This window comes from Barbatula barbatula (genome assembly GCF_947034865.1).
Source record: "Barbatula barbatula genome assembly, chromosome: 12".
NCBI lineage: Eukaryota > Metazoa > Chordata > Actinopteri > Cypriniformes > Nemacheilidae > Barbatula > Barbatula barbatula.
Window position 1 is genome coordinate 13,770,503 of NC_136775.1, and position 17,407 is coordinate 13,787,909.

At 37.7% G+C, this 17,407-nt stretch overlaps 1 protein-coding gene across 1 annotated transcript in view; it reads left to right on the forward strand.

Annotated features, from left to right (window-relative positions):
- Window positions 1-17,407, forward strand: part of col14a1a (collagen, type XIV, alpha 1a) — a gene marked incomplete at its 3' end in the record, with an annotated part of 82,662 nt that overhangs the window by 57,717 nt on the left and 7,538 nt on the right. The window contains exons 33-41 of the mRNA XM_079469817.1: window positions 2,626-2,784; window positions 3,900-3,977; window positions 5,498-5,584; window positions 7,588-7,641; window positions 8,239-8,334; window positions 8,430-8,483; window positions 12,940-12,993; window positions 16,475-16,528; window positions 16,607-16,678. Of these exons, the coding sequence (XP_079325943.1) occupies window positions 2,626-2,784; window positions 3,900-3,977; window positions 5,498-5,584; window positions 7,588-7,641; window positions 8,239-8,334; window positions 8,430-8,483; window positions 12,940-12,993; window positions 16,475-16,528; window positions 16,607-16,678 (708 nt within the window). The remainder of the gene's footprint in view (window positions 1-2,625; window positions 2,785-3,899; window positions 3,978-5,497; window positions 5,585-7,587; window positions 7,642-8,238; window positions 8,335-8,429; window positions 8,484-12,939; window positions 12,994-16,474; window positions 16,529-16,606; window positions 16,679-17,407) is intronic.

A 17,407-nucleotide genomic window follows, 5' to 3' on the forward strand; every position in this document is an offset into this window, starting at 1 on the left:
GTTGTTATGACAGCTTTAAAACAAAGCCCCCGACTTGGATGAGATTCTGTTGTTGCGAGTAGAGGGCTTAGGACTCGTGTAGGCCCCCTCCAGCCCTCTATTACAAACGGCCCGCTTCTTTCTACCGTGACTTATTCCACACTTTGTAAAACCACTGTTGAACTGGTGTAATTTCGTAAGGTCTTGAGAGGAAGTCATGTGGATCTTTTGATGCTTCAGATATTTCGTTGGCTGATCTTATGAATTTCATTATGAATTTGGTGCTTTTTTCATTCTGCTCTTGCACATTTAGCATCAACGTGAGAAGAGTGCAGTATTTATCGTAGCTCATACGAAGTTCAAGTCATTAAAACAAAAATATATATGTGAGAAATAACCACATTTCATAATCACAGTTTTGTGTATTTTCCTTTTTGTTGCTATATTATTCAAATGCTAATGTGATAAATGTGTTTGGTAATATATAATCATATAATAATGTACATTGTATATTAAATGAAATTAATGTTTCATTGTATATTAATTGTGTTAAATTATAAAACAAATACCATTTGTTTATATATATATATTTCCTTTTAAGAAGTAAAACATTTTCAAAGTTTATACCACCAGTCTTTAGAGCTGTTTAATAAACAGAATAACTTTAATCCTACATATAAATCAGTATCAAGTTTATTGCCAACTACTGTGGGTTTACATCTACAAGGAATTCGCCTTGGTGTACTGGTGCTTAACAGTAACATAATAATATATTTTATATAATTCATATTATATAATGTGTATTCTTTAATAGAATATTTTAATAACAAGAATATATTTTTCATGTTTTTTATTGTATTATTAATTATAACTAATTATATAACTAATTACAAATATTAAGAAATGACTGTACTTATAAAAATATAGAACATTAGAAAGAGACATAAACTGTGAATTGCAAAAATAGGGCCAGTGCAAATGCTCAGTTTTATATCAGATGAAAATGCAAAATCATTCTAGAATTACTTAAAAAAATTAGGTTGTAGGTATGACACCACTTTTTAAATCAGAGAAGCACTTCTTGCTTGGTTCCAAATATAGTGCCCTCCTGAACGCTTAAGTATAAACACAGACTGAATCGATATAGCTCAGTCCTTGTCTGGGTCTGTCCCTGAGGGCACGAGTACAGACTCCACTGATATACCAAGACAATAATATGACTCATAAAATGATCATAATCACATATGCTGGTGTTTGGCGGTTTAAGCGAGTCTAGCTGGTTCCCACATCTGGTGTTCAGCTGTTTATTTGGCTGGCCAGTGTTCATCCCCCCTAATCACCTGGCACGTCTCCAAAACCCTTCTATAACCAGATGACCAGCCCAGCCAAGATCACTCTCTACAGTCCTTCTTGGATGCCAATATTGAGTACTCTCGGGAACTGCAACAGTTGGCTTCACCAGGTATAAACCTGCAGTGTGAAATGCGCCAGCTGATCATGTTGGAAAGAGACTAATCGTGGGTTTGGTCCAGAGGGAGATGTGACCCGGAGTGGTTGAGCAGAAACAGAAGTGACGTCGTCGACCTCTTAATTCCCTTCTGCCTTTCCCGCTTATCACAGAATTACCAATGTCAGACCGGTCCAGAAACACTAAACGCTCTCAGGTTAAACGGATGGAGCACACGGACCCGTCACAAGTCCATACTGCAGCTGCTGCATATCATTTTCCTTCAGTAACACCTGCCGCTCAGACAATAACAGACCGTACCCAATACAAAGATACATATTTGCCAAAGCCCAGCTGCATCACCTCACAGACTTTACCAAATGTAATCTGTCTCATTCTACCTTGATAGAGAAGTTTAATTTCTGAGCACTGAACAGTCTTCATAATTCTTTATAATTGACGTTAATGCGAGACTTCACAATAATGAGCTTAGTCTGAGTCTGCTATCAGCCCTGCTGGCACCACGCACACACGCTTACAATTGCGTCCAGTGAACTGAAGAAAATTGAGTTTTAGACCCCGAATCCATTAAGAGACGACATGTGCCGTCTCATACTAAAATCCGCTCTGACACACGAATATGAACTTTTGCGAACTTCGCATTACCTTCTTTTGATACGGTGTTATTTTGGAGATAAAGTTACTGCTCTGTCCTCTGACTGCAGTGCGGTATGGCAGTCTTTTGAGCGATACACACGTCGTAAATCACGAGAGACATCGGGTGATAGACACTCCGAGGTTTATTTGGTTTTCCTTGCAGTTCTTTAATGCATGTAATCGGTTTCATAGCATTCACTAGAGAAGTCTCACGTAGCAACTGGAAAAAAGTTGCATGTCCTTTTGAGATGGAAGAGGAATCAGATAAGACCTTGATGATATCAGGTTTATTTGCGTTCCTGTAGCTCGACTGGTACAGAATAGTGCTCGCAACACCAAAGGACATGACTTTGATTCTCAGGGAGTTCACATTATATAATAAAATTGTGTGTCTTGAGTTTGTCCCTTTGGATAAAAGCGTCTAATCGAGTGCTGTAGTAAATTGTATTATCATTATGTCCAACACAACAACATTCATTTATTTCTTAATATTAGTGATATGTTTTGAAATGTTCAACACACTTTCTTTTTATCTCACTTAGCTGCACGTGGCCATCAGCAAAACGGCTGCTAAAGTGGTGATCGACTGCAAAACTGTGGGAGAGAAATCCATCAATGCTGCAGGGAATATCACCATTGATGGAGCAGAGGTTCTGGGACGGATGGTCCGCTCACATGGAAGGAGGGAGAGCTCGGCTCCGGTAAGACCAGAATCAAGATATTTACGAGAAAAACGTTCTTTTCCTTATCTGTTTTCTTTAACAGATGATTTACTATCAACAACCTCAGAAATAATTTGCTTGGGTGTTATTAAAAAACCTCAATTGAATCACCCAGCAACCTAACTGTGAGCTTTTTTCTTCAGCTTTTCAAATCTAATAGCTCCTCGGCACTTGTGGGATAGCAGGAGTTGCATTAGATTCCCAGCGAGTGCATGACATCATTCAAGTGTTGTTTGTCTAAAGTATCATGAATAGTGCTTTTGTCATATTGCTTTTTGCGTACGGAAAGGGGACATAACACAGTGAATCTTTTGCTAAAGGATGACTCTCACATGGGGCTTAAAGAATCACCCATAAATCTTATACAGAGCCGGCCTTTGTAGAAACACAAAGCCCCAGTATATGAACGCAGGAATGTTTCTGAGGAGCAGCTTTGGTTTGGACTTTGGATAATTGCTTATGATGGATGTCTAAACCTGCATTGAGAGATACAAAATCATCCTCTTAGATCCTAATTTTTAAATAACTGGAAAATAGAATTCAAAGCATGGACTCTTAGCTTTGAAAGTCCATTTAATAATTTTCCTCTTTTCATTTTTTTCTTGTTCAATCGCTGCTTTGAAACAATGCAACATAAGCACTATGTAAATAAACTAAAATGATAGTGAAAACCGACTATGCTTTTTGTTTTTTCCATTATTATGTGTAATTGCGTGGCATGATTTTATATTCCTGCCAGCGGAATGGATGAGACTAATTGTCTTTGTGATTATGTTGGGGAAGATCGTGATCTGTGTGTGTGTGTGTGTGTGTGTGTGTGTGTGTGTGCAGCAAAAGTTAAAAAGAATCAGTCATTCAGTCGTCCAAACAAATAATCAGATAAATCTGAAACATGGCTGCAGTAAACACATACAACCGTTTGTTTGTAGATTTCGTTCAGCATGCAACAGTCGCTCCTGTAACTTGTTTACGCTTTAATGAAATGTTTGTCAGCTTGATGAGATTCCTAATGCGTAACAATTGTAATTGTTCCTAAATGAGTGTTTACAAAACAACAGCCTTGAATAAACATTTTGTTTGTGTGTTATCCACAGTTTCAGCTCCAGATGTTTGACATAGTCTGCAGTACATCATGGTCGGCTCGAGATAAGTGCTGCGAACTCCCCGGCTTGGTAAGAGTTTTTATAAATACAGTGATTTTCTGTCAAAGCATTCAGTCGTCTTGCGGTCAGCAAACCATGCCAGCTACACTGTTATCAGCTTAGATTAATACTACATGTAGTTTAGTCACAGAGTAATTCAACAACCTGCCAGACATGTAACTCCAAACAACCAGGCTACAATGTGAAATTTATTTTTCAGATCTTAAACTTTTTACATAATAAACATCCCAATAGAGCACCGAAGAGGAGAGTATAGCACATGAACACATTGTTTACTATGGCTGGGATTTAGTTGAATTCATTCATTCATCTTGCGTGGATATCTGAAGAGGTGACATTACATTTGAAGATGCAATAGTGTCCCCTGTTGTGGTACATGTGCACCTATGCTATCAAAAGCCTTGCATATAGCAAAAATTGCTTTTTTAAAAGAAATGTCTAGGCATATGGACAGACACCGTATCCACAGTAAACTCGAAATGTTTTTTATTAACACATTGTTGTGTTATGCTTTTTATCACATTTTGTCTTAGTTTTGTATTAAAAGGGACAAGACAAGCTTAGTTTAAAGTAACACAAAGTTTCAGTTAAGGACAACACATTTTGTGTGTTGTCCTTAACTGAACACAAAAAAGGTGTTGTTTTTAAAACAACTGTTTTAAGAGTGTGCTAGATTGAATGTATTGTGAATGTATCATTGTGAAGAAAACATATGCAATATATATCATAATCACTCTGCAAGGCCAAAGTGATATCCAGGGGTACATTTGCACAATATTTGTTTTTAATGCCCATTGAGGTTAGATTAAACCATCAAAATATGTGACGTGTGTATGATTCAAAATGAACAAAACATTTTTTAGGTATTTATTTGTAAAAAGGCAAACTAGGGCATATCAGGAAATGTTTTATTCAAATATACAAAAATGCATACATCAAGCATACAGTGACTACGATTGTATCTGTTATGAATATTTGTTTATCAGTATTTTATTTATTAGTGCAGTAATGTCAATTACTTAATCAATTTTGCTCCTGCTTGTGTGTAATGTTTCGCCAAGCATTCTTCAACTCTTAGAGCTCAGCTTCAGTTTTTACTCCAAGTACAACTATGCAACATAAACACAAAGTCAATACATTTGAATAAAAAGCTAAGACTTTAGTTGACCCAAATTGGACATCACTTTTGACCAGGACTGTCTCTGCAATATCTTCTCTCCTAAAATCTCAAACCAGCCGGTCTGGATATGATCCGTATTTTTTATGATCCATGTCCTCTGTACAAATAATTCAATTATGTAGTCTTGTAGCAGACAAATAGATTCTCCACAGATGGGAGGAACAATATCTCCAGATCACTCACCATGTTGGTGCGCTTACGAATTAACGACTTGAGGGAATTGCTAGGACACCGATGGTTGACATGGACAAATAAACTTCTGTGTGACTCAGAGAGGAAATAGTGCTGCGTTCAGAGAGCTGTGAGAAGTGTTGTACGACATGTTGTTATATTTATGCTTTCCCCTCAGAGAGTAGAAGAGGATTGTCCTGCAATGCCCCACGCCTGCACCTGCGCTCAGGACAGCAAAGGACCTCCGGGACCTTCTGGACCTCCGGTAATACTACTCGCATACCCTGTACATTACTTCATATTAATGTCCACAAGATTAAATATCTGATTATCATGAAATCTATTATCAGTGTTTGATGTTCATTGTGCACGGATGAATTGCTTGTCTCACATCATACTGTCACACATCATTAGGACGCAGTGTAATGATGCGTAGACTTTGCGAAAGGATCTTTATTCGTCATGTTTAGGTGATCACGTGATCTTCTTGCATTGACAATCTCCTGGAACAACCCCAGGTTTAATGCCTCGCTCAAGGGTACAATGGTAATTGGAGCTCCATGTTAAAATCGAAGCTTTAACCTTCCGGTTATCAGCTTGAACCACTACATCTACCCCTTGAGGGCAAAACATGGGAGAATACATTCAAATCTGCATAAAGAGATTAAAGAAATAAAAAGCAATGGAAAAAGTACATAGTAGAATGAGACAGCTAGACCAGATTGCTCAATTCAGCCCATGCTGCAGGTCCAACTCGATATGGCAGGAACAAACAAATGAGCTCATTTGGAAGACACCGTCATATACACGCCGAGGGAAAATGTATTTCTGAGACTTCGAAAAGGCCATGCTGGATAAACACCAGAGCTTTGGAGAAAGTCATTACACGGAGATCGATTTATCAAAGCTGATTAGTTCACTCCTGTTCTGTCTGCGTGTATAGATTCTCTCATCCATACAACCCATTCCTACCAGCATCCTGAGCCGGGACTGCAGGAAAGACCATTGCAATCATGCAATGCTGTTTTGTTTTTATTATCCCCACATCTTTATATTAACATTACTGTCATGTGTTCTGAAGTCGTTCCTATGATTGCCCTGGCAGCTTGAATCAATTGAGAACGTCCTTTTTAAGTCGTCACGTGTGTCCCTCAAATGAATATTAATGCCTCTGTCGTCTCGGACCCCACTATCACCAGCAGGCTTTTATTGGAGTGTTTGGGCCATGAGTCAATTCATTTTTCCATCTTAGCTGTAGGTAATGAGGAGTACCTTGTTGGAGCCTTTGCCCTTGGGGATGCAATTAAATACACAGGAAAAGGAAGTTAGGTTAAATTACTCGCAGCACAGAGAGGGCAAGAGTTTATGAGGGTCACCAGCAGTCAGGGGTTAAAGGGATACTTCACCCAAAATTAAAAATCCTCTCATTGTTTATTAACCCTCATGACAAAACCTGTATATGACTCTTTCATCTGTGGAACACAAAAGAAGATATTTAGAGAAATATTTTGTGTCTGTGCAATGGAAGTCAGTGGGGGCCAATGTTGTTTGGTTACCGACATTTTTTTAAATATCATCTTTTGTGTTTTACGAAGGCATACAGGTCTAAAATGACACAAGGTTAAGTAGATAATAAAATAATTTTCATTTTAGGTGAACTGTCTATCCCTCTTAAGGTCCAGTGTATGACATTTAGCGGCATCTAGCGGCGAGGCTGTGAATTGCAACCAACAGCTCGCTCCTCCCTTCCCCTCAGTTCCTAAGCACTAGGGTGGCTGACACAGAACTAATATGTTGTCGAAGGCGATAACATATTTACAAAATGCGCTCTGTAGAGCAGTTTGTCCGTTTTAGGCTACTGTAGAAACAACATGGTGAATTCCATATAAGAGGACCTGCGGTGTATGTACATAGATATAGCTCATTCTAAGGTAATAAAGACATAACACTTCATTATTTAAGGTCTTGACATGTATTTTATATTGCATTGTCTTCAATAGATCCTCCACAAAATGACACATTGGACCTTTATGCGGGTCAAATATACTGTCTAGTCGCCGCTTTCCTCAGATATGAAGCAGAATTGTTCTCAAATAGCACATTGTTAGCATTGTAACCACATTTACAGGGCTTGGTTTAAGAAACAAACTTGTGACTGCTTAAAATCGCTGTCTTGGAGACATGCACCAGATGTGGTCATTAGGGCATCTTCTGCTTTCTTGTGTTTCTCAATTTGTGTTTATCTAATTGTGTGTGTCTGACTCTCAGGGCGGTCCTGGTATAAGAGGCTCAAGAGGAGATCGGGGGGAACCGGGCTTGACGGTAAAAATACACTGTATTATTCTTCTCAGTATGCCATATGCGGCCATCCAGAGTTTGGCCCCCCTAAGCTGTTTATGATTTTCAGAAATCAATAACTTGCATGTTTTATTGTGAAAATCTATAAATACACAATGCATGTGCTTCCTTATTGTGTTTGGACCGTTCTGGTCTTTTCACACGCTGATAAAATCTTCCGGGACTTTTGCTGTGAGTTTACTTTGTTTATTTGCAACTCTCCATCAGACTGTAGCACCCTTCACATTAAAGTCCCTCCAGATGTTTGTGTATACAAAAAATGCTTCAGTCCAAACAGACACATGCTGGGGAGACTTATTTCTTTTCATGCTCAAACTATTCGTCTCCGAGGTTTTTAACACAGGCTTGAGTGTGACGAGTGTCTTTTGCTTTCTTGATTATTGCGTCACTGATGGAGAAGGAGCCTGCTGGGCATTCTTCACACTTTGTTTCAGCAGCTCGGCTGGTGGTAGGCCTGAAATGTTATGTAATTACATTCAGGAAATTCAAATGGACAATGAAAGCATGATTGTTATAATGGGGATACATTTATATAGTACATTATCCGAGTCTTTGTTTAAGGGACCTCAAGGACCACCGGGTGAGATGGGACCTGCAGGACCTCATGGACCTCCGGGTCCTCAGGGGCCAAATGGACTGTCCATTCAGGGGCCACCGGTAAGATCTAAGATAGACGCCAGTGATTGTTACTCATTTTAGTTTTTCTTTCTTCATTTTCCTTTCTTCTTTCTTTTCAATTTCTCTCACCTCAGGGTGCCCCAGGAGAGAAGGGGGAGAAAGGTGAGACAGGTCTGCCAGGTCCCCAGGTAGGTAAAAATACACCAGCTGTCTGTTCCATCAACCCACACAGTCTCTCATTAGCTAGCCTTACATCCTCCGACACTTATGTTATAATTATCTCAGCGTCATGTCTGCGTGTGTGCGGCAGAGTGTGTGTCCTTTCTTTCTGCATGTGTGTGATGCGGGATAGGCCGTGTGTGTGTTTGTGTAGCTTATCTTTAAAAATATTATTTAGAAAGACGGACTTGAAGGAAACACCTGTCAGAAAGGGAAGGAGCAAACAGAAATAAATTAATTAACTGGAGACTTTATGAATAACTGAACCTTCCTTAACTCAGCTTGAAATTCACCTGTTATCACGGACATCAGAGGAAGATGTGAGAACTGAGATATGATTCTGTAAAATAATAACTCTTTTGATTTGAAGGAAGGGAAAGGAAATGTATGATGTATAAAAAAATGCGTTTTGAATCGCTTGTGCTAAGAATTCAAAATAAGAAATATGTTTTACAGCTGCATAGGTAGATATAAGTGTTTGGCAACACACATTTTTAACTTCTTCCTTTCTCATTACTATTAGTACGATTCTGTCCACTTATATATAGTTTTGGAAAAATTAAGAGACCACTCCAGTTTTGCCTTTTAACAGCATTACAGAATGTATTGTGGCAATCCCTGTCGGGTGTCTGTTGAATTTCATGTGAAAGACTGTGAGAATGCAAAGACATGAACGTTATTCTATCAAATATTCATGTTTTTATCCCAAATACATGAAATCATTAGTATTGTGTTGTTTAAACATAAATATATACTTCACAGTATATATTCAAGACATGCAAACATTGCATCTTTAATGTTATTTTGACCGGTTTGTCCTGTTTCGATAAAAACAATATCTTCATTTGGAATTTGAAAGAAATGTTGTCACTAGTTCACAGAATTAAACAAAACACACACCTACATATAAATTGTAAATTCAGAAAACTGAGTTGTCTTGTATTTTATTATGAATAGGCTACAATGAGGCTAATGCCCTCCCATTTGGTTTTTTAATGGCCTTTGTGTTAAATTTGTTGTAATAATTTGTTATGGTAGAGAAATGGTCAAAGAAGTTTAATGTAAATATGAAGGCGTTTTGATGTGTCTTTATACTGCAGTGCGTTTACTGCACCATATTAAGATCTGTTAATAATGCAAGATACATATATTTTAACTAACATTTTACTTGCCTCTGTATGTACTGTGCTTACTCAAACAATAACCATTTCCTGTTTATTTCATTTCCCCACCTATGGAAATGATTTAAGTTTAACCTCAGGGTTTCATAACGATAAATGATAATGAAGCTTTTGAAAATATTTGAAGATTCTCTTAAGGTAAAAACCAAAGATTGGATAGCTTTTAACATCTTTATAGAATCTAAGTAATTGAGGATTACATATTGCCAAACCATCAAGTCGTTCTGAACACAACAAACGCACACAGAAACAAACATGGATGTACAGTACATATGCCATAGTAGCTGACTGCCATAGACATTCTTTTATATTTGAGTAGTGGTGCATCAAAAACGACAAGCTTCAGTTTAAAATATGCAGGCAAGATATCTTCCATTCATATAAAATCACAGTATAAGAGTTAGAAAGCCAATCTGTCCGTATCTGTACTGATGTGCATATATACTACATCATTATCTGTGAAGTCTTACAGCTCCGACTGCCCAAAATCTGCAGGCTGAATCGCAGTTAACTTTGTTCAGTGTTATCCAGCCTTAACACGAATAGTTGCCTATATTCAAATAACAAGGGCAGATAGGATTTATAAAGTAGTTTCCCTCAAGCAGATCTGTTAAACTTTCATGCTTCTAAAGTCTTTTTCGAAAAGTTGTTAAAATTCTTGCCGTTTCTGCGACAACCGACTGCTGGGTTTCAGATGCCTGCTGAAAATGTCACCCGAATGCTTCCAAACCATTCACACTGACAGTTCCATTTGTTAAAGAACGGCTGTTTGATCTGAAGCCAATGACAGACACTCAAAAAAATCCCCTCTGAGAAAAAAGAACATCTTGACTTTTTGACCAGCCTCCAATGGTCAAAGTACAAACACACAAAAACATTTCTCAGCTTTCCTCCAATTCAGACATCACAGCTTAAGATGGATATCCACTGGTTTGTACTGAGCCACCGGTGATAGAACCCTCTGCATCCTTGCTAACTTTTCGCAGATGGTATTGAGGATTGTGATGTCGGCCCTGAGGAGGATGTGCTCTTTGTCAGGCAGTTGTTCGGCAGGACTGCTTCTGTTTCTCACTGGGTGCTAATCTATCCTGTCAGTCTGTGAATTATATTGATTGGCTACCGCTTGCCAGTTCTTCAAATCTTCTATCCGGATCTGCACCTGTGTCTATCGCTGGTGTTAAGAGCACTGTATATAATAGTGTCATGGGTGCTCTGACACGGTGTTAAAATGAAAGTTATGAGTCCACTTATGATAAAGCAAAGTCCATTTCAGCCTGTGCTATAGCTTGTGTGGTGCTGATAGATGATGGAAGGAGGTCAAGCTGAGTACCTCCTGGTCTAGTGCTTTACCACAGATTTCTCTTCTTGATTCTTGGTTTAGACTGTCACACAGTGTAATGCTGCAGCTGAAGCTGTGATACTAAAGTATTGTCTCATAAAGAAGAGTAAGGCTATGTTCAGATTTGACTTCTTTTTTGAAGCTGCTAGCGTCTGTTTTACATTATAATCCTATGGATGCTAAGTCTTGAGTGCTTTTTAAACGCCAGTGTCAGCGTCTTTTTAAGCAGCTCAGACTCAGAGCGTCTTTCGGAGTTGAAAAACGTTTCTTTCGGAAAAAGTCTTACGTTGAGCACCTTTTTCACAGTTAACCAATGACAAGAGAGTACTTCCGTTTCCATAGCAACACGTGAGGAAGGTGATTGATCGAAATAAAATTAAATAAAATAGTTCAAACATCAGTTGAAGCATATTTATTATAAGTGTAAGGTTAACTCCATTCAATAACTTTTAATTGCATTTCTAGCGAGAAATTCGTTTTGAAGTTTTGAAATATGTGATTGGTTATTACAAAGACGCTCTCTATTTATAGTTCACATAGACTTCCGTTGTGCGGGCTATCAAGTAGGGATGCACCGAGACCACTTTTTCCTTTGCCGATCCGTTTCCGAAACCTGAATTCTGAGTTTCTGCCGATATCGATCCTGATCCGCTACTAGCACTGTTTTTCTTGATCAACGTAGAATTGCATATATTTTTATCTTTTCTTGCCAGAGGCTTGAGCACTCGAGCACTATAGTACTTGAGCATTTTTACTTTCAAGTACATTTTTTTATATCTGTACTTTATCAGAGTGTTTTTACTTTGGACAAAGAATACTTCACTACATTATAGAGAACATCATAATTTTTACTCCACTACATTTCATAAATAAATGTTGTTTTTAACCTTTTGATCCTTGAGTACATTAAAATCTACCACTTTCTTTTACTTAAGTATTTTACTTTTAAAAGTAGAAAAGTAGGATTTTAAAATGTAATCCAGTATTGTACTGTATTAAAGGTAAAAAAAAGATTAAATTTTTTTTATAAATTCTACTGAAGTATGATATAATGGAGATTGACAGATGACAGCACCAGCGGAGGTTAGAGTTTCTTAATTATGTATATTGGTTTATCCCTCTCATAAACCTATTGAAATGCATGAGTGGTTTCCTGAAAGTTTCCCGATGGTCCTTTTTGAAGCTTAAGAGTAACATCCATGGATAACGCAACGGATCGGATTTGATTGGAACCCAATGTATACCCTGAGCGTAAACGCGGAAGAGGCCTTGCATTGAGTCTATTCTGATCCAGAGTATCGGATCGGCGCATCACGACTATGAAGCTGAGCTGCCTTCATAAAAAAGTCATTGCCAGCTGCTATTTGTAACCACAACGCTGCAAGCTTTCTTTCTTCTTTCTTATCAAAAAAGAAGTCAAATGTGAACACCTTTTTTAAAGTTCATATTGTTAATAGCAATTATTATTCGGTCAGTTTTCTTAAACCAAACTTAAATGAACTAGGCAATTCCATACGAATGTCAGCCTTACCACAAGGAATGTCGTTTTTTTCTTTTTTTAAATAAATTTTCTTTTATATGACAAGGCTAAATTCGGTCATTTTTTCCTATCAAGTAAATGTACACATTTCTAAAAATCCTAAATCAAGATAAAAGACAAAAACGCTTCAGACATTCCTTTTTATGCAGTGTTGTAAGTGGTTACCAGCCCAGATCTTAAACCATAAGACTTTATTAGCACTCTTATCTGCACTTGCTGATGTTTTAAGCTCTGAGATAATATCAGCAATATAGCGAATGAAAATGAGATGAAGTGTGTATGCTGATAGGCATGTGAAGACTCAACACACTTTGGAATTGCTATTACTGTGTAATGATTTAGCTGTTTTGTTTGTTTATCTTTAGGGTGTACCAGGTGCAAATGGAGGGCCTGGCAGAGACGGACCCCCAGGACAGAGAGTAAGCATACTTTTATCTAACGACAAAAGGAAATGAACAGTCAAAATTGGTCATTTGATTGAACCGGTATTATAAATGTACCTCATGAGAAACAATTAAAATGATATGACCCTCTTAAGTAAACACTTTTGAAACCATAAACAACATAATTAGTTTGCTTAGAGGTAGGAAATGATCAACTTAACATGAGTGAAATCTTCAGTCAGTGCACATGAGCATCAAATGGATATTATGTGTTCTTCTGTCTTTACAAATGTATTATTAAAGGAAAATAAAATTCTGTCCTGAATTACTTACGCTCCATGTGTTCTAAACCTGAATAAAATTATAGATATATTTGGTAGAATGTTAGGAAAACACATTGTATTTTTTTGTTCTGGTGATAACAAAAGAAGAAATCGGAATTGAATCATTTCTTTCTACCCTAGTAGGCGATTATGTCGCAGATGCTAACATTCTTCCAAATATCTTTCTTTGTGTTTAGCTGAAGGGTTAGAGTAAGTCAGGACAGAATTTTCATATTTGGTGAAGTATCCATTTAAAGAGGACTACTTGATAACATCACAACATGAGCTAAGCACATGGCATAAACTGTTATTATGATAAGTGATTGGTGTGTTTGTTGTGAGCAAAGACTCAAAAGTCAAGATTTAATAATCTGGAACTTCGTGTGTGATTATAGTTTGTTTTAATCTAATATTGGTGTGTTTGCACACACTCCAGTGAAATAGTATTTCCATTGTCTGAATCTAGACGTTTCATGCTTTATGATGTAAAAAGGTAAGCATGTCCCAGTTGCTGGCTTTCATAAAATGAAAGTAATAGATGATCAAACTTTGACAGAATTTAGACCATAATATGTTCATTATATATTCTACAGCAGCAGATTAAACATGATCTCACAGGAATTTGTAATTTTTTTCAATTTTATTTAATTCGCTACAAAAGGAGTTTGAAATATGATCTTGTTGTGTTGTTTAGTTGAAGATTACAGTCTCCAATTTGATATTTTAACACACGCCTGCTGCCATTGCCAAACAAAAGAACTGACGACAGCTGCAGTTAAACACAATAAAGCGAGCGGACCAGTAGATAATAACAAACTCCTGTCGTTTGTTGGTATGGATGATGGTTTGGAGTTGTCTCTAAAAACTTTACTTGTTCCCCCTGTTGTTGTGATTAGGTGGGCAAACATGATAAGTTATTTTCCGTATTTAAGATAACTTTGTTAGCAGTTAGCCAATGTCCGGAAACGAAACAAAAAGGAAACTGTTTGCAGTTGCTGTTTATACAGTTTTCATTAGTGCATTGGTAGAATTGGGGAGAGAAAACATTCACTGTAGGTTCACTGCGAGTACATATAAGCATCTAAAGATGTATACTCTGTTTATCTTTACTATGCATGCTTGGTTTCTTTAGCCGGTATGTGTACATCAGACCACTTGACTGTTTTGTAAGGTAATCCTGACAGTTTGTCCATCTATTAAGTGAGTGTATACAGGTTGGCCAGTCTGGTTCCAACAGTTCACATTTTCAACAACAGTCACAGTCGCAGGCAGCTTCTGACCGTACACATTCAAATTAAATCAGATTTTCTCCAGCTATTGTCAAAAAATACAAGCTATCAAAGCTCGCTAGCGTTAGTAAAGCGGCCAGTGGAATCTTGCACATGCTCCGCCCACAAAAATGCGTCACAATGTTTACTGACGAAAAAAGGCGCCCATAAAAGCGTACTAAGTTTATAAAAATTAGCCAGCCTGTTATTTTGCATGTAGTCTATACAGAGTGAATGCCATTGATGACCGATTGGGACTCATTCTGTAAACTGCAATAGAAAATATGCGCACGGTGGTTATTCAATTACAATTCCCATAGCTGAGTGGTATTATTAAATGTTAATGTCTTATCGAGAGAGAGAGAGAGAGAGAGAGAGAGAGAGAGAGCAGCAGCTCTGGTTTGTGCAGTAATGAGCAGCTCGAGTGAAAATGTTTGTGTAAATCTGTTCATTTGGACTGGAAAAGCAAAACAGAGGGTACAAATGAAGGTGTTTAGACCTCACTGCAGCTTTTTCGGAGGTGATTTAAAACAAACGGTGGAATAAATCTATGGCTGTTCCACATAAAGTAACTCAATATGAGAGCATAACAGAGAAAGCAGATGTTTGGCTTTGGACTTTTGCTAATGTCTAAGAACGTTTGTAAAACAATATTAACAGAGTTAAAAAATGGCTTGTGTAATATGTAAATCACATGCAATGAAGAGGAGAAGAAATCATTTAAAAGTACAACTAAAACAGACAAAATTTCAAGATGGAGGCCTAATTTCAAGAGAAACTGTCTGCGTTCTCTTGCATGCCACTGATGTTTTATGAATTATGGCATATTTTGCCTCTCGCATTACAGAACTTTTAGAAAGCAAAGAAATGTTTACAGCATAACTTCTTCATGAGGGAGGTTCTTGACAGACACTCCGGTGACCTCACAGACTACCATATACCATATGCTGCGTACATCTATTTTGAGGATTTACCCGCTTGAAGTGCGGTACTCCAAATGACGCTATACTTGAGATGTTTATATGTTACATTGTGTTTCCTCAAAGTTCCACTGGCCTGTTTCCCAAGAAAGCCTTAGAGCAATGTGACATGTTCAGTGGAAGAACACAGACTGTTGGATCACTCGCTAAAAGGAAGCAGACAGTGTTTTCATGTTTGCACAGACATATTTGACATGAAGTTATTGTTGTTCTTCCTCTATCACCTATTGAATGCATCCCTATATTTCACATTTACACACTAGTGCAATGGTTGCTTTCTCTTGAATTAGTTCATATTGTGTATTGTTGATATTACTTGTGGTACTGTAAATATAAGCTTGTTTTTTGCATATTTTTTAACATTATCTTTCTAATAAAGGGATGGTTCTAGATTATGGCAAAGACCAAAAGGAGCACACCAAATTAAGAGCCACACGTGTAAAGCTTTACCTTTAGTAGACGTAATAATGAGTATAATATAAAATGCTATATTAACTGTATATAACATAAAAACGTGTAGATTTTGGTTTTGATGTGTTTCGTTTTTATAAATGAACAATTATTGGCTTATTGACAAGACTAAACTTCCAGAAATATTCCTGCTACCATATGGCAGTCACGTTAAAACACATATCCACCTGTTCTGCTGTTCTTCTCCTTCATGGAAGCCACAGGGACTTTGGTCTTTTGCGTTGAGATTGATAGCTGCTGAACTGTTCCAAAAGCGGCTCATGTCACCAGTCCTCAGAGGTCGGCCAGAGTAGTACAAAACTGTAGCCAACCTCACACACGCACAATCCCAACACACTTAGAAACTCTACAATCTGCTTTAATGCTTCATTGCATAATCCTTTCCTCGTTTATTCTGTTGAGAATACCTGCTTTTTATGAAAAGAGAACTTGATGCTGTTATATATATTTTTTTAATATTTCATTTTTTATGTAGGGCTTAGCGGGTAAAGATGGACCACAGGGACGGCAGGGCCCTCCAGGGCCATTGGTATGTAACATAAGACATGTTCTTTTTTGTGTTTATTTGAAATCTTAACTTCAAATAATATTCAATATTCAATTGTAGGGGAGCCCTGGAGCTCCAGGGGCCTCAGGATCTCCTGGACCACCAGGGCCACTTGGTGATCAGGGACAGGCTGTGAGTATTGGATTACAGTCATGTTGAACTGAATTTAAAGATGTGGATCAGCCATGTCATTAGTCATCAATGAGAGATCAGGGTTCTTCAGGTTACTCATTCTTATTAAAGGGATAGTTCACGCAAAAATGAAAATGTCATTTAATCACCCTCATGTTATTCAATACTCTTTCTTCAGTGGAACACAAATGAGATATTTTGAGAAATGTCTGAGTGGTTTTTTTGTCCTTACAATGGAAGTCAATGGGGCCAATGTTTTTCGGTTACCAAACTTCTTTTGTGTTCTGCAGAAGAAAGTCAAACAGTAAATGTAAGAATTTTTACTTTAACTATCCCTTTAAGACTGTGTCACTCTTTTTTGATATGGTTTTGTGGAGTTGTTGTTTAGTTTAAAGATTATCGACTGTGAATTCTGGGAATTTGTTCTGCCACTGTCTTAAATTTTTCACTTCAGCCCTATTCCACAGCATTTAAATTCTGAGTAGCAGATCCGAGTCTCAATTCGCTGTCTAGCTGGAACGGAGCGCTCTTTTCGAGACTGGCTATACATCCTAAAGACTGGCACAGTTTGGGCTTTGAAGCACATTTCTAGCTTAGCTCAGTTTCGTTCCCCTCATAAAGTTTGACTGACAAGAAAGAGACGCACAATTTGAGAAACCTCAGGTATTGTTTACACAGCGCCCCTGATTGAAATGGTTCTATCTCATTGTAAGCAAGCGGAGGGATCAG